At 38.8% G+C, this 18,134-nt stretch overlaps 2 protein-coding genes across 26 annotated transcripts in view; one reads left to right on the top strand and one right to left on the bottom strand.

The window, feature by feature from the left end:
- The window catches only part of FAM76B (family with sequence similarity 76 member B), a 105,910-nt gene extending 92,198 nt beyond the window's left edge, over positions 1-13,712 (bottom strand). For 15 of the 22 annotated variants that reach the window (XM_049098804.1, XM_049098792.1, XM_049098791.1 and 12 more), the window contains exons 1-10: positions 13,098-13,712; positions 12,567-12,692; positions 12,199-12,263; positions 11,099-11,153; positions 10,123-10,278; positions 7,941-8,128; positions 4,242-4,289; positions 3,966-4,046; positions 3,170-3,305; positions 383-484 (exon numbers count right to left, since the gene is read on the bottom strand). In XM_049098804.1, the coding sequence (XP_048954761.1) occupies positions 383-484; positions 3,170-3,305; positions 3,966-4,046; positions 4,242-4,289; positions 7,941-8,128; positions 10,123-10,278; positions 11,099-11,153; positions 12,199-12,263; positions 12,567-12,692; positions 13,098-13,184 (1,044 nt within the window). In that variant the 5' untranslated portion in view covers positions 13,185-13,712. Of the gene's footprint in view, positions 1-382; positions 485-3,165; positions 3,306-3,425; positions 3,484-3,965; positions 4,047-4,241; positions 4,290-7,940; positions 8,129-10,122; positions 10,279-11,098; positions 11,154-12,198; positions 12,264-12,566; positions 12,693-13,097 lie in introns of those variants that run through there. The other 7 variants (XM_049098807.1, XM_025419225.3, XM_049098793.1 and 4 more) reach the window with 6 other exon arrangements.
- Positions 13,713-14,297: 585 nt separating this feature from the next.
- The window catches only part of CEP57 (centrosomal protein 57), a 46,482-nt gene continuing 42,645 nt past the window's right edge, over positions 14,298-18,134 (top strand). For 3 of the 4 annotated variants that reach the window (XM_025419210.3, XM_025419211.3, XM_025419208.3), the window contains exon 1: positions 14,298-14,432. In XM_025419210.3, the coding sequence (XP_025274995.1) occupies positions 14,388-14,432 (45 nt within the window). In that variant the 5' untranslated portion in view covers positions 14,298-14,387. Of the gene's footprint in view, positions 14,433-15,149; positions 15,294-18,134 lie in introns of those variants that run through there. The other variant, XM_025419209.3, reaches the window with a different exon arrangement.

Genomic DNA, 18,134 nt, shown 5'->3' with positions numbered 1-18,134 from the left:
GAATCACCTTACTGAGTGATTTCAAGCAATAATTCTTAGTGGAAGCAGGAGTTAAAAAGTCAAAATCAGGGGCCCCTGGGAGGCTCAGTCATTTATCTGCCTTTGGCTCAGGCCATGATCCTGGGGTCCTAAGATCAAGCCCCACATCAGGTTCCCCACTCAGTGGGGATCTGATTCTCTCTCTACTGCTCGTGCTCTTTGCTGACCCTCTTCGCTCTCTCAAATAAAAAAATCTAAAAAAAAAAAAAAGTCAAAATTGAAGCTAAAACTGCACCAAATACACATAAGATAGGGATACTAATACTAGTCTAAAATATTATTATTAACAATTAAGTAGGTTAGCCCTCCTTGCCTAACAGTTCATATAAATAATGTCATTTACCTGAAGTTGTTCCACAGTTTCTTTGTGCGCTTTTTCCATACTGTTCATTTTTGTTCTCAAATTTGACTCTTGGTACTGAAAGTCCGCCTTTAGTTCAGTTAACTGAGAGACAGACAAACAAGCATATAAATACATATATGTGCACATGTAAAAAATATAATAATGTACAAACACATCATTTTAAACATTCTTCATTATAAATTCACAGTTCATTATAGAAGTGGAAGATGTTAGCAGTTTCCTGAAATTTATAATTTAGAATTTGTTTTGTGAAATGAAAGTTATTTTACTACAGTATATTGTAATGGTAAGATAATACTGAACTACCAGTAAAACTTTTGAGAAGATGCCTTTTTTTTTTTTTTTTTCAATTTACAGATGGCTTTAATAGACACGGAGTTTGGCAACTGGTATACCAACAGGAAAGCTTAATGGCTAATACCAGGAAAAACTGTGTCAATTACAACATATTTCACATCATATATAAACAAAGAAATGTTAATAGTAATTTCAGGTTAAAATAATCTTTCAAAGACAAAAGAAGAAAATTTCACACTGGGCAAGTACAAACAGGAGTGGTTTTATCAACCATGAGCTATATTGCTTTTACTTTAAAATTTATGTCCAGAATTATGTATCCAATACCACCCAAGACTTGAGATAAAACAAAAAAGCACAGAAGCTCAACTAACACGGAATGAGAAAGAAAAGGGAGTTACTTTAAAATTTTCACATAGACAAATGTAAGAAAAAAAAAATCAGTGGTTTAAGGAAGCTACATGTTCTTCTTAAATATCAATGACATACATAAAATACAAAATCCTTAGGACTTCAAACTAAAAGGTAAGTTCATATTATATCATTATGTTGTTAGAACCATGGAGAAGCAGCTTCTGGTTATTTTTAAATGGTTTTTCATTATGTACAAATGTTAAAGATTTGAATGTTCTTTTTTGTAATTACCTACTAGCCAGTAAACTCAAAGATATGTAACAGCAAAAAGAGAAAGGAAGTTATGATGTATTATATTCTTATTGTCTGAATAAAAGCCCTTGCTTTTGCCAAATTCAAAGAATAACTGAATTCCCTCTCTGTTTTCTACATTACAAAGGAATTCCTGTTCTGAAATGTCAGTTCACATCAGATCAGCTAAGATAATTATTCTTGTCACTCAACTGTGTGTTGCCTTCAGATTATGAATTTCTAGAAGATAAGGATTATGCCCAATTTACCCATTTTTGTATTTTCATGATCACTTGAGGATACATGGCTGGTTCTAGAAGTCATTGAATAAAGTGAAATAAACTTAAGAAAATATCTTGGTTGTTGTAGATTTACATTATAAGAGAAAATAGCAAATATATAGCTATTTTAAGCTTAGAATTATTATTTTCCTTACAACATGGCTTATTTCCGTTCCTACTAGTTTTGTTTTGTTTTTTGTTTTTTTTGAAAAAACACTAACAAAAGCAGAAAACTTTCAACAAACTGCACTAACACAGAAGAGTCAGGTATGGAAAAAAAAAATCTAAAAAAGTCGAATTCCACAATGCATTATTAACTTAGTTTTGGAATTGTTGCTTTATAGCAAAATTACTGTTTTATTCAACTTTTACCTAGAATTACTTAGAGTAATATAGATAAATATTTGTGCAATAGAAATGTCCCTAAAATTTTATGCATAAAACAAATTTCAATAAAAGCTCATTAATTCAAAAAATTCTGTTAAAAGGAACCATAAAAAATAAGACACTCATAACTATCCTATTTTTAACTTACATCAATCCTAAATTTCATATACTGAATTTGCTTAACGTAAGGTACAAATGTATTAAAATAAATTTAAATCCACTAACCATCAAGATGTGAGAAAATTTAACACAAGTTATTAAATGCCAAGCTCAGATTCAACTACCACTACAGATACTCAGAAATAGAAATAATTCATACACATACTCATAATCAAGGCTTATTCATAATTTTAAAGGAATGTTTTTAATGTTTTCCTACTGTATATTTGAAATAAGTCAAAAAAGAAAAGTCTAAGACTATAAACAAGTACAAAAGTTGGTTCTATCGTCAAAGATGACCCAACATCAGTAATAGCAGTTACAAGCACTTATACAGGGCAGGAGCTGTAGTACTTCCTATTTTCATTCAATCGTAATGACCATCTCCTGAAATAGTATTAATATTCCCATTTTTAAAAAACAGGACCAGAGATGTGAAAGCATTCTGCTCAAGTTAACAAAGTGCTAAAAACTTTTCACTAAATTGACAACATATTTGATACTCTTCATCTAACTGACAAGTCAGAAGTAAACTTATTTCCTACAAAATGATCTTAGACACCTATTGCTAATCACCGACTACCACACAGGAAATTCCCATAGCACCACTTTTTACCAAATAAATAATTGGTATGTCAAAGACTATATATATTCAATTACTTTTTCAAATCATAAGAATTCACATATTCCATTTACCTGTCATTTTCAAATTAAGGCATTAGGCTTATTTTTAAACTATGGATTTACTGAAAACTAATGTTCAGACATTATTACAACTTCAATTAGCTCTCGGTTAATTCTTAGAACTAAGATTCTGAAAGGCCATTTTCACCTATCTTCATTAACAGCTTACATTCCAATTTGGCTTTTGTAATGTGTCTTGTAATAATCATGCACAAGAAACATTACCAAATTATTAAAGTCTAATAAAACTTGGAATTTTCAAGCAAAACTCAAGATGTAAATCTTACCAGGCTTCAGCGAACCATGTTCTTACCTTTTTATCTTTTTCTAAAATGGTCTGGTCTCTCTGCTGTAAGAGACGTTTAAGTGACATCACTTCTTCTTTCAGTTGACTTATAAGGACAAAATTGTCTGTTCCCCCACTATCTGCTGACTGATTTATAGAGCTACTAAAAAGAAAAAAGTAAAACAGAGTTAAATGAAGTAGAAGGAAAATTAGCAGGTGTTCAAATTGCATAAATTAGACAATTCCACAAACATCCTTAAGGCTAATGCAAAAAAATATGTACCTGACAGAAATGGATGCAACTGGCAAATTACCTTACTAATGGCACACATTACATACACCTGCAGAAATATAATTCAGTATTAGCTTTTAGGGGGTCAATACTTCTAGTGTAAAGCAATAGGCAGCCAATTTGTACAGTAACATCAGCAAACTTTTGGCTAATGAACTAAAACAAACTCACGCTCATAATACTTTAAATTTAAATACATTTTCCAAGCAGGTCAATTTAAAACATCACACTTAGATTTTTAGATTTGTGTTTCACTGAAGAATAATTAAGATCAAGAGAATGTTCTATTCAGATTTGTTTTCTTTTCAAAACCCAATGTATTCCCCAAATAGAACAACAGTTCAGTGCCACTTGCTTATTGCCAAAATTAAGTTAAAATTTTAAACTAATTATGGTTACTCTTCTTGGTGACTCAAAAAAGTCAATGCAGAAAATACGTTTCTATTCTTTTACCTAGTAATAACTGTCAATCAACTGTAACTGTTTAGCTATAACTTGAATTTTCGTAGCGCTAAAGGAATTCATTTTTACCTATCTCCATTAGATGGCTTAGATTCCAATTTGGGCTTTTTCTTTGGAGTTTCATTCTGAATTGCTGCAGAGGATTTATGGCTGAAACCAAACATTAATAAGAATAATTAGAGTAAAAAAGGGCAGAAGCCTCAAGTGATAAGTTATTCTTTTCCCCCTAAAATATTACCGAATATCACTGATTTTTTAAAAGCATAAATAACAAAGTTAAAGGGAAGTCACATTAAAAAAAATACATGTTTCAAAATACTTCAGAAAATATATTGACATATTTACCTCTGTTTCCATAGTCCCTGCTCTTGTTCTGGACTCAGATTGCTGATTCTGAAAAATACACAAATGACATCTAACAACAACATTTATTTAATACCTCTACATTTAACAGCATTCTTCCTAATGGACTCAAATTATGTATGTTAAAAATCTTTTGTTCAGAGGAAGCATATTCAATTAAGTTTTTGAACTAAACTAATATATACTGAATAAGTCATATTCTATTGAGATAGATTCAAGTAACTGCTAGGCATCTTAAGTTCTTTAACAAAAGTACAGTGATGGGGATTAAATTCTCCTTTTATTCAGATCATTTTCCAAAAGTCAGTTTAATATCATACTAAGAATTGGGGTATATAAGCACAAAACTCAACCATGATAAGATTCTATAATCATAAAGTATGACAGTCATCACACTTAGGCTGCCGTTACTATTTCAGACAGAAAATGTTTTATCTTTAAAGTTAACACCTTCCTAATAACCCTATGCACAGATTTCTCCTTTGGAATAATTCAAGTTGTTCATAATAGTGTGTCACACTGAATCATGAAATATTTAATTTGTTTCTTTCCTAAGAACCATCTCCAAAGTCTCTGGATGTTTTAGTCAGTACTGTGGAATAGACATGCTGAAAATACTGGGAAATTCCATAGTAAGAAATGATTCTACTTTGCTTATAATTAAATAAAGTCATATTACTAATTCTCTTCCATTATGCCATAATGCCAATAACAACTTTTTAATTTACTATCAATCTTACCAGTTTTCTTATGGTTGCATATCAGTCAATCCTGTATTAATCCCTAGTTTATTGATTCAACATGTATAGAGCATCTCCTATGTACCAGACATCACACACTTATACAATATAAGATGTTAAAAGACCTAGGCTGTGTGACCTTCTGCCAGTTACCCAAAATTCCTGAGGCTTAGTTCCCTCAGCTGTAAAATGGGTATAATTTATACCTTGTAAGGGATATCAGACTTAAATGAGTTTATATACATAAAAGCACTTTCTACATTACTAGTATATACACAGTAAGTAAAAATATGTGTGTATATTTATGCATATAAAATTTACTATTGTAGCTGGATAAGTTTTTCAAGCAAAAGTAAAAAAAAAAAAAAAATCAGACCATGTTAAAATCAGCTATAAATAAATACCAACTTGGGGGAAAATGCTGTAATTCTATAAACCTGAGTTATTATTTGTGGCAATAAATGCCAACCCTTAAAAAAAATTTTAAAAATTTAAAAAATAAATAAATGCCAACCCTACACGGAGGAACTCAGTTGCCCTTTCTTTTACAATTTTCATCATAAGCATTAGTAAACCATATTATCACACATGAATTAACAGCAGTATCAGGATCTCAAATGGAGAAACAACGTATTAAAATACTTAACAAAAACACTTGGAATTCATCTTTGCTTTCTGAGATGGCCATTCCTGAATCCAGATTGACTTGTTTTTGCCCTCTTCTATCCCCAAGCATCACTGTTTATCACAATAGGTATGCTCCTCATAATTGTTCTCACCCACCGAACTTAGGATAGAACCTCACCAACTGATTGCCTACTCATTAAATGGTCTACATCCATCAAATACAAAACAGTATTTCTATTTCTTCAGCAATAAAAAGGAAAAAAAAAATTAAAGGCTAATTTTATCCTTATTCCTTTTGTTTTGATACCTGTTATTCTTTCTAAAGATTAAGTTACGGTCACAGAATCTTATCTTTATACATATATTGAGTGTGTCTTATCACATGCTAAGAAAAATTTATCTAGTAAGAACAGGGAAAGGGTAATTCAACTGAGTTTTAAGAAGAGTAGGTCCAATGGATGCCATTATGATAGTTACTTTATCATAGTTTTTCTTTTTTTTTCCATAGTTTTTCTTAAAGAAGCAAAAACAAGAAAGATTTATGTTCCTTTGTTCCTTGGGATATTCTGATAGAAGCACAAGATTTCTTCAGAAGAGCTAGAGAAGTCACTATATGACCACTCTGACATCCAGAAAGCACAACAACGGGGTAAGGCAAGTGGAAAAATTGCTTAAGCAAACATCAGTACCTCAATAAAACTTCATAATATGTGCTTGCCTACAATTAGAATCAAATCTTGTTATAATTAGTACTATATTCTAAAAATGTGTTCTTAAATGTGGTAGGCATTGATTTTTGGTAAATGAAATTATGTTTTATCTACCTAGAAGTCTTCATACAGAAATTTGGGAAAAAAGAAATTCTTCTGAAACCTGGTTAACATGCCCCTATTTTGTCCATTTTGTGTTTAGTTTGTGCTTTAATATTCTTGGTTTTTCCATGAAGACTAAAACCACAGTTCAAGCAACTTTATGCTACACACATATTACCACTATATAACTCTTTTCTCCTAAGGCACTTTAAAAATCAAGCAGTTGTTTATATTTGAATAGAATTTCTGCCTATGTGTTTAAAAAAACAACAACAACAAAGTATTGCCTGTTTAAAATACTATTTTTCAGGATGCCAGTGGTTGAGTGTCTGCCTTCGGCTCAGGCATGATCCTGGAGTACTGGGATCGAGTCCCACATGGGGCTCCCTGCATGGAGTCTGCTTCTCCCTCTGCCTCTCTCTCTCCATGTCTCTCATGAATAAATAAATTCTTTAAAAAAAATTATTTTTCATACTTTTGGAAACTTCAAGATTTAGAATGTTTCTATCATGATCACAAATGATAGTCTCGGAATCTGTTCTATAAAAACATTGAATGTATATATTCTAGTCACTGGTTTAAGTAAAACAAATTAGTGGTAACTGGTGAATAGAATTCCATATAACCGTAATTTGTATTTATAATTGAAAATATAACTTTTATAGTAAAACCCTAACAATCATTTAAACAAAGAAAGAATATTGAAGCCTTTCATAACACAGGCCAATGAAGTATTAATTAACTCTGGTGTACTTGTATTTTGACTTTATATGATCATATAAAATATATGGGAATTAACATATGCGTTATGGAATTACATATGATCACATGTAATTCCCTACATGTCCTATTTTTATAGTAAACAGCTAAACACACTCCACGTGTATAATTTTATACATGCTTACCTCAAAGATACTGTGGGTTGGATTCTAAACCACCCAATAAAAATAATATTGCAATAAAGCAAGTCAAAATTTGTTTCCCAGTGCACCTAAATTATGTTTATACCATACTATAGTCTACTAAGTGTGCCAAACAATTAGATACCTTAAAAAAGTAAATTAAAAAATTGTTGCTAAAAAATGCTAATGCCACCATCCGAACTTTCAGTAAGTCATGAAGCACTGATCACAGATCACTATGACAAATAAGGAAAAATATTTGAAATATTTTGAGAATTACCAAAACATGATGCAGAAATGTGAAGTGAGTAAATGCTGTTGGAAAATGGTGCCCATACACTTGCTCAATGTAGGGTTACTACAACCCCTCTATTTGTAAAAACTGCAGTATCTGTGAAGCACAATAAAGCAAAATGTGATAAAACAAGGTGTGCCTGTATCTTGAATAAAGTAGGGAAAAGACCCTAAATACTCAAGAAGCTTACCATATACAATGGAAACTAGATCTGCACAAAAGTAGTATTTGCAAAAAGTTAAACACCAATATATGGCATTAAAATACCAGGAGATTTTTAGAAAACCTGATTTCAAAGTACTTACTTGTGATGGCTACTGCTGTGACGATGGTGATGGTGATGATGTTTTGAATGATGCTGGTCTTTCTCGGTAAGAGATGAAGAAGATGAGTTTGAATGTGAAGATCCCAGGCTCTTCCTTTGTTCTTTTGTCTTCTGTAAAACTCTCTTGTATGATAAAGTACAGAGCCAGCATAATAACTTTCCATCAACCTTTTTAAAGAAAATATCTGCATTAGATTAAATGCACCTAGAGACTGAGTGTAAGTGAAAGATAAACTGTTCAACTTCTAGTGCATGCACTCTCACCCATGCACATGCGTGCGCGCTCTCTCTCTCTCTCAAACACACACACACACACACACAGATTGTTACAAAATGGAAATAAAATTAGACTTTTCTGAAACTTGGGAAAATGCTCATTTGGTATATATTGTAAAATTGGTGAGGATAATGTAAGGACTTCCATCAGTTTTGAGGCATTTTTTAATTTCGAGAGCTTTAAAGCATAAATTGACATACTTCCAAGAATCTTACCTAAGCACTGGCCTGAATTTTTAAATCACTGTGTAATCACTAAAATGACAAAGTAGCTCCCACTACAGTGAAAATGTTAGTTTATAAAAACGAGGAGAACTTGAATGACATATACATTTGATTCTCCTTATTCGCAGGCTTCCCATTTGCAAATTCATCACCTATTTGCTAAAATTTATCTGTAACCCCAAATAAATTTGCAGTGCTTTCATGATCATTCACAAACACACATAGCAGCAAAAAATTTCTGTAGCCAGACAGCAAATGTTTCTTGTAGAGGATTAACAAGGTGACACTCTGTGGCCTTCTTCTTTCAGCTCTTGTGCCATAAACAAGTGTGCTTTTCACGGTCTATTTAGTGCCATGTTTTCTCCATCTATGCTTTCTACTGGTGATTCCGCTGCTTCTAATGGTCCCCAAGTGTAGTGCTGAAGTGATGTATAGTGTTCTCTAGGGCAAGAAAGCTGTGACATACCTTATGTTAGAAAATACCTATCTTGAATAAGTTCCTTTCAGGTATGCAGTGCTGTTTTGCCATGATCTGAATGTAATCGAATAACAATTTACATTAAGATATAGGGGGATCCCTGGGTGGCTCAGCGGTTTAGCGCCTGCCTTCGGCCCAGGGTGTGATCCTGGAGACCCAGGATCGAGTCCCATGTCAGGCTCCCTGTATGGAGCCTGCTTCTTCCTCTGCCTGTGTCTCTGCCTCTCTCTCCCTCTGTGTCTCTCATGAATAAATAAATAAAATCTTAAAAAAAAAAAGAAAGCTTTTTACATTAAAATATAACATGAACAAAACGAGATTAAGTACTGATCAAATGATTACCATGTTGTGACCAGAGGCAAGAATCTCATCTATCCTGCCCCCTTAGAGGAATAGTTCAATATTCGCTAATTCAGTGTTTGCAGCAACTTGATAGAACTTATCTACCATGAATAATGAGGATCAACTGTACATGTGTCAAGGGAAAAGAGACTTCTTTCCAAAATTAAGACAAAACCCTATAAAAATAAAATTAGGTTTCTTTCTCCTACATCTTGTTCACACAAGATGCGCTGGAGAAACATGCCTCGCAACTAGGGTACATATACTGCTGTGGAAGAACCCGGGGGAACTTCTCAAAGAGACAATCATCCTCCAAATCAACTGAAACTGACAACCAACAGGACGACTGTGTGAATGCTGCTGATCAGCAGAGGAATGCCACAGGCACATACATACTTTTTAAGTCACTGTAGATAGAAAAAAAACAAACAATGGTTCAAAACATGAGCATGAGTCTCAAACCAAAAGGCACAAGGCTTTGAATTATACATGTTAATGTGCCATCAGGTATTTTTTTCACACCAGCAACTTCAAGTACCCAGCAAAAGGGTAAGTAGCTGACGGGATTTAAAAGCAATTAGTAATTCTCCTGAACAAAATGTTGGATAACCAAACAGTACAGAATAGCTAGCATGGAATACTTTTTTAAAATAGTCATCTCAACTGATCAACACAAATCTATGTATGATGCAAACAAGGAGAAAATACACTGTTCCTGCACTTCTATCTAATTACCTGTTTTCAGGGATCCAAAGGATGTATCACCTATCAGCAGTGTATTCATTAAACTAACTCCCAACTCATGTGTTTTAATTTCCAGAAGATATCATAATATAAATACCTTTCTTCTTCCTTCCTCCTTTCGATCAAAAGCACACTGCTGTTTGCACTGTTCACAGGTCTGAGGTGGTCCATATTTTTTTTCTGAATTTGTACAACGCTGACACTTTGTACCAATAAATGCTGCAATTATGTTACAGTACTGACAAGGCTTAGGCTGAAAAGCAGATATACATTTTAAGTGAGACATTTAAAAATATTAAAAATTTGCTGCATAAAATATATACATAAAGGTCCCAAAGAATGAAGATAAAGGTACATATTAATAGAAAAGTTTCATGCATCCAATATTTAGGAGCATGAACTAATTTAATATCCTAGTTACTTTTATTACTGTTCCATAGATTAAAAAAACATTTAACAACTTTTCATCATATACAGGTACAGATAAAAAGACCATACATTACACATAAGCTTTAAACTTAAGAACTGGCAGAAGCATAGTCAATCTAAACTAACAAACGTACTTTGCTTTTCTTTGATACTCAAAAGACAATTCAGGATTTTACAGAACCTTAAGGCCAGCACTTTGACTAATCATGACTATACTATACCAATGACTATCTTATACATATAAAAAAATTGATATGAAATAATGTCATGACTTCTATGAATGAATACCTGAATTATACTGCTATATAAAAACTGCTGGAGGTTCTGAAGAGGGAGAAAGTATGATTATGCAAACTTTATAGACAAGTGGGTTCTCCAAACCAGGAGTTTGTTATATTTGAGTCTTTAAAGAACAAAATCATACATTTCACACTGAAATTCAATAAACACAAAACATGCATAATAGGACTGTTTTTAAACATTATCATCGTCCAATCAGATTAACTACAGAAAATTTCTTTCATGGAATATTTTAACATACCGAATATTTAAGGACACATCAATACATACTTTTACAAGGTTCATTTTGTGAAAAACAATGACTAGTAACAATAACATGAAATAAAAATGCAAGACATACTTACCGTGCCAAACTGCTTCACATTTTGAGCACACTTCTTACAAATCGTATTAGTTTTGCTGAAAAGGAAATTGAATATAAATGATCAAATTTACATAGCTTTTTGAGGTAATTAGCACACTGTTGAACTAATGCAGATATTTAACTATTAACTATTTACTTTAACTATTTGCTTTAGTAGTTCCTAAAACTTTCTCTAACATAGACCCAGCATCTTTTTAGGGATGTGTATTATACAAATTTTCTCCTTTTTCACTAACTCTAGATAAATGTTTTTGTTTTGTTTTGTTTTGTTTTTAAAGATTTTATTTATTCATGAGAGGCAGAGAGAGGCAGAGACACAGGCAGAGGCAGAGGGAGAAGCAGGCTCCATACAGGGAGCCCGACATGGGACTCAATCCCGATCCCGGGTCTTCAGGATCATGCCTGGGCTGAAGTCAGACACTGAACCGCTGAGCCACCCAGGCGTCCCTAGATAAATGTTTTTATACATTTTTATTGTGTATCTCTTAGTAAAGAACCCCCCCCCCCCAAAAAATCCTGAGGTTTCCTATCTAGTTCCAAAATCTTCACATTTGCCACTGTTTATATAAGCATTACATCTCAATGCCTACCTAACCTTCTCCACTATTATGATGCCAGTATCTACTTATAAAAAAAATTATTTGTTGTTCTTCTTAGGCTACTCTCTTATATGTGGGCTGATCTTTTAACAGGAAAATCCTGTTAAAAAGCATGTGCTGTTCTTCCACTGGTAACAAGTTACTAGAGTTCACCTCTGGAAGATAGTTGGTAACATTACAGACCTTTGTTTTGTCACTTTTAACAGCTTAATAGTAACTTTACATTTGCATTTTTAATCAGCAAAAGTGTACATTTTCCATGCAACAATTTGTTCTCCATTTCCCCATGTGTAAACTGAAGTGTAGCTATAAAACAGCCATTAATTTTTTTGTCAACGCGGCCTTTCCCACCACATAAAAGAGGTATACCACTTAAAACCATTTTTAAGGATACTTTAACACAAATAGGGGATTACGACCCCCAAGTACTCCTCACAGACATCTGTGTCTTTAACAATCAAAAACTATTTAGTATACAAACCTTTCTTGTTGAAATTCTGATCTGCAGTAAGTACATTTTACAATAGGATGCGCAATCCGACATTCCTGTAATAAGACAATGTATTAGCATCTATCTCAAAGTCCCAAATTTCACTTTTCTGGTAGAAAATTATCATACAATCTAGCCAAATTTCTAAGACATCAATAATACCTGTCCCCCAACGTACACAATTGAACGATTTATCATGTAAGTGGCCAATTACAGCACATTTCCTTAAGGAAGACATAGGTGTCTTTGTCTTTATTTGATGTGGGGGGTAAGCTACAAATAAATTAAAAAAGCTGTCAGGGCCGATTTCAAGGGTTGGTTAAATGTGAAACTACTTAATATTTTGCACCGTTGCTCACAGACAGCATCCCGGCTTTAATGGGATGGGAGGAGCTCCAAATCATAGAGCATTCTGTCCCCAAACCAGTCGCTTCGCTTTCCTGGACAGGGAAGGAGGATGCCATCAGCTTTGCGGCTTCAGGTTCCTAGCAAGAAAGTGCAAAAACCGTCCCCTGCCTCCCGGTGGAAGGAGAGGACAGTCCAGGCAGAAAACCGAGATGAAAACATCTCCACCCCAGGGTCTCTGCGGCATAGACAGGTGGCTGCCGCCTCATTCAGCCCCACCCGGAGACCCCTGAGTGTCGGTAGGGCCCGGCCCCCTCCTGGGCCGCCTGGAAGAGGGCAGAATTCTGTCTTCCTCTCAGGGGCCTTTCCCATCCGATGCCCACGTCCCCAGATAAAGGGTCCCGGGAGAGGAGGCCAGAAAGAGCTCCAAGCCCTCAGGGCGCCGGCGACGGGAGCCGGGCTGCAGTGCCGCGGCCACCGCGCTCCCTCGGGCTGGCCGAGGGGACCCCGCCCGCCCGCCCGCCCGCCGCCCCGCGCCCACGGACCTTGCAGAGCTGCTGGCCCTGGGAGAGCTCCTCGAAGGGATAGCGCTGGGTGCACTTGGTGCAGGCGTACAGGGCCGAGGCCGCCATCCTGCTCAGTCTCCTCCTCCACCGCCGCCCGCACCGAGGCGGGGCCCTACGGGGAACTCGGCCGCCGCCGCCGCCGCCGCCCGGGCCGCGAGCTCCTCCTCCTCCCCCTCCCCTGCCTCGCGCCCACCAGAGCCGCACCACGAGAGCCCAGGGCCCTGCGGTCTACACCGTCTCCCTCCGCCTCCACTTCCGCCCCCGGCCCTCTCAGGGACGCCGTCCCAGCCGCTCCCGCTTCGGCGCCTGGAGCGGCGGAGGGAGACCAAGAGGATAGCTCGGTGCGGGGTAGCTGCGCGGCGGTGGATCCGCTTCCTTCTCGGCCTTCCTTCCCCGGCTCTGATTGGCTGGGAGGGCTGCTGCGTCACTCGGTCGCCCCTCCCACCCCCTAACCGCGGCGACGCTGGAAGCGCCCACAAAGGGAGGAAGCTGCTGGCCAATGGGGGCCGGGAGCTCTCAGCGCGCCAAGGCCGCTTCAAACCCGCCCCGCCCACCGGCCCAGGAGCGCCTGGAGCTAGCGGCCAGTCCCGGCGGTGCTGCGGTCGCCCCGCTCCAGCCGGGCGCGTGTTCGCCAAGGCTTGCTCCGTGCCCACGCTGCTTCCCCCTTGACTTACTTCTGTTGGGCCGAACCACTAAGGCCCCTTGCGACACTACTTGTTACTGGTCAGAAGCTAAGTACTTCACCTAGAGAGGCGTCTCCGGGTCGAGCTCACGCCCGCCGGCATTTAGTCCCAGGGGGCCGATGGCGTGTTTGGACTTCACACTCGCTTTTATTGTTTCAGTCATTCTATTCAACGGTCCGTGGCGCCCGTCACCTCCTCGGCCCGGCCCGCCCCTCCTGCGGAGTTCCCTCGGGGCCGCCCGGGAGCCGGCGGCGTGAGCGCCGCCGTAGACTCAGCGAAGCGCTACCTTGTGACGTCGGCGACGGAAGAGGCGGACTCTCTGCTGCTACCGGAAGCCGCCCGCTTTTTTGATTGGCTGCTCCAGACGTCCGTTAGGGCGTGTTGCCTTTTCCGCGTGCAGCCCCTGAGCGTGGGCGGCCCAGTGGGGGTGTGTGCAGGGGTTTCCAGGCCCCGCAGCAACACCCCAGCCCCTTCCATCAGGGGTTGGCTTAGGGTCGCCCCTGGCGGGCGGCTCTCGAATCTTAAGGAAGAGCTCGAAAACTCAGACCCCCTTGGGGCCGCGGAGGCCCTCTGGGCTGGCAGGAAGATGGCGGCAGCATCGGTGTCTGCGACTTCAGGGTCTCAGTTCTCGGTAAGAAGCGGCTGACGTTCGAGTAGGCTCGGTTTTGGCGCCTCCTTGCTTTTCCTCACCTTTCAGCGCGCTCTGGGCCCGGGGTCTCACCGCGTCCGGGGCACGGCCGGGGGTGCCTGACGGGGCGCCGTGCTCCCCTGACGCCCGCCGCCCCTCGGCCGGGGCTGCACCCCCCCCCCCCCCCCCAGCCGAGGCAGGCCTGGTCGGTTCCGTCCCTTGCTCCCCTCACCTTCCGTTCTGGCTGCCCAGGTGGCCAAACTTTGCCAGGACTCTCTGGGAAGGCTCCTCCCGCCGGGCCTGGCGGAAACCTTGCGGCTTTGGTCACGTGGGGGGAACGGCACCTCCTGGAAACTCGCCGAGACCAGGTAGCTCACGACGCGGCTTCGTCGGCGGCTGTTGAACAGTCGTCGGTCTCCACCGCTTGCTAGTTGCGGCCTGTGCCGATTCCGTTGCCTGCAGCGCCTCCCCCCGCGTATTCCCGTGACTGTGCCTGCGGGTCACCCGGAGCGCGCGCTTCCACCTGCGCTGTTACTTGGCCGGCACCGCGTACGCGCTGGCGCTGTTGCAGAGGGGCCGCGGGGGAGCTGATCCTACGTAGTGTTCTGCCTCCCTATTATCTGTCGAACCGGATTGCCGGTGCTTCGAATTTGAGAATCCGCCGCGCCGGGAATAGGCAGAAAATGGGAGGCAGCTCAGGCGAGAGCCATTGTGTCTTCCCTTAGCTGCAGCGGAGTGCTTGGGGCTGTAAGGTCACCCAGGTGAATGGGTTGGAATCCCCGCGCCGAAGGAGCAGACACAGAAGAGAAACTGCATGTGCGTTAGACTGTTACACAGCTCAGTTTGATAGATGCTGCCATGCAGGTATAACCTAAGCGTGAGTGGTCGGTGCTTGGGTTGGCTGGAAACAGTTTCCTAGTAGGGAAGATGGAGCTCGCTAGCGGAGTGGGGAAGGAATCGTCAGTCGGTGCTAGTCCAGAGAACTGGAAAGGAGGAAAAGGCACCCGCGGGCACTTCAGTTAGGTGCCAGGACAATGGGAGCTTCCGGGAAACTAAGTAATGTGGAGCGTACAGAGGTCGTGGGGCGGGAGAGTTGGGTTAGATGAATTGAATTGTGGAGGTAGGTAAAAATTGGGGGGAAAAGAGGGATACGGACGAAAACAGGAAACTATCAGGATGAGAGTTATGTCATAGACGCTTAAGGGGGAGAAGTTTAGGGAGCGTTGAGAGCAAAGTTACCTCAGTTTTCCTCAGTTGCAGCTTTTGTGACTTAAGGTTTATGATAATAAGGCCAAAAGCAACTCCGTTTCTGCGGAAGGGGAGTACCGAATTTGCAGAGCAGTCAGGGAAGATTAAGAATGAATGAAGCACTTAGAGTTCTTTCAGGAATTAGGTCAGTGAAAGGGAATATAAAAAGAGGAACTATTAGGAGGAAGTGTCCCTAAGTAGATGGATGGGATTATATAAGAGTTGTGATTAAATTTAATTGTGAGAAGAAGGCTTTTCACTGCTTTCAAAACTTAGCACTTGGAGACTGAGTAAGAAATACTCCTATAACTGTTAATTGAGCTGTATGTACTCTCTTGAGTCTGTGTAGCTGAGCTGCGGTACTGGGATGTGCTGTCAACCCCTTAGTTCTTAAGGTAGCCTGGGCATAAATTTCATAGTGTTTAATAGGAAAGCATATATATATGCTTTTATTTATTGGATTCTAAATATCAGGAGTACACTTTTTTTTTTTTTAAGATTTTATTTATTCATGAGAGATATAGAGAGAAAGGTAGAGACACAGGCAGAGGGAGAAGCAGGCTCCATGCAGGGAGCCCTACGTGGGTCTCGATCCCGATCCCGGGACTCCAGGATAACGCCCTGGGCCAAAGGTGGCGCTAAACCACTGAGCCACCTTGGCTTCCCCAGGAATACACTTTTCAAGTACCTTTTGGAAATCTAAAGTGTAACAACCTTCTTAATTTGACTTGCTACATCAAAATGTCTCATTTGGAAGTCACTGTTTCAAAACAAATGACTGAATGTACTTTATTATTAGTGTATAAGAAACAGCCCTGCTTAGACACCTTAACTGTCCTGTCAGAAATAAGGCTGGTGTTTCCAACAAAATGTAAAAAGCATTTTGGCTTAATGAACAGTTGATTATAAGATAAGAGAACACAAAAATACCTTTTAAAATTATAGCATAAATTCAGAGGCTACTCATATTCAGATTTTAGGGTTGTATAAACACTTCATGTGAAAAAAAGAAATAATATGTATTCAACACTCATAAACCCAGCTTGGAGCTAGCTGTAGTAAATAGATATGCTTTTTAGTAGGCAAGGTTTTTTAACAGGCAAATTCACAAATAGCATCCTTAAGAAAACAACTTCTATGTAAACCTCAAATGTGAGCAAGATGGAGGCAGGTGATACTTTCAAATTGTTTTCAGTATTTCTGCTGTGGTAGCAAGAAGAGTAACGATAGCAGGTAACATGTACTGAGTAATTGCTATGTATCCTTGAGCTAGTGACCACCTCAGGAAAGCAACGATAACTGGGCGTCCTGATATTAAAAAGAGGTACAAAAAAAAAATAAATAAAAAATAAAAAGAGGTACAGGCAGCAAAGTGTGATAATAGAAGAGTATTTTTCCTATTAGTCGTTTTTTATATTTCCAGTAACCATAGAACTCTTTCATCTCTTTGGATTTAACAAGCTAATCTCCTAACTGGTCTCTGTGGCTTTTGAGCCAGGCCCTGTAACTAATGGTGTTCCATATTTTTTCTCTTAAAAGGTTTATGAATATATCATAGATTTTTTTAATGCTAAATATATAAAAGATTTATTTTTGAGAATAATAAAATGAATGCCTTTATGCTCCTTTTTGCATCTGCCTGCTTTTCTCTCTATATATAATTACCACCATACTTTTAAGATTATAAAATATATAGTATTACCTAGCAGTCATGGTTTTAAATGCTTTTCGCATATTAACTCATTAGTATTTCCATTTTTGAGTGAGCAAAATGCGGCAGAGAGGTTAAATCAAGATTATACAAGTAGTAAATGGCAGTCAGTTTGTTATTCACTAGTTTGCCAGCCATTCAGAAGCAATTCTCTTGCGATCATCCCTGTGTTCCCCAAGTGCAAAAATTTCTTTAGAGAGCAGTTTTTCAAAGCATGATCTGGTGACTTTTGGTGGTTCCTGAGACCCTCTCAAGGGGGTCTACCATTACCTTCCTAATGTACCTTCCAGCCACTTTGTGTGAGACCAAATTTTCTTGTATGTCAACCAAAATAGCATATCCAGGTATGTCAACCAAAATAGCATATCCAGCAGAGTGATGCAGAAGCAAATATAAGAATCCAGCAGCCTTCTTTTAAGTTAAGAATTAAAAAGAGATTTGTAAAATGTTTAAAAGTCACTCTTCATTAAATTTTTTGGTTGATTATTTTTCATTCAAAAATTTACTTATGGTAACATCATGGGTGTCTTGTTTTTAAATTAGTACATATCGTAACATTTAGATATAGCCCACATGAACAAAAGCTCTTTGGGGTCGTAAGTAATTTTTAAGAGTGTTAAAGGGGTCCCCAAACACAAAATGAGAGGGGCAGCAGTGGTTTTCAAACTGCAAATTAGGCTGGGGGTTACAACTCAGCGGTGGGTTGTGGACTGTGTTAGTGACTGAGAACATAATCATTTTTTTAA

The sequence above is a fragment of the Canis lupus genome, chromosome 21 (assembly GCF_003254725.2).
Source record: "Canis lupus dingo isolate Sandy chromosome 21, ASM325472v2, whole genome shotgun sequence".
NCBI classification, from domain to species: domain Eukaryota; kingdom Metazoa; phylum Chordata; class Mammalia; order Carnivora; family Canidae; genus Canis; species Canis lupus.
This window is presented reverse-complemented; position numbering and strand designations above follow the sequence as displayed.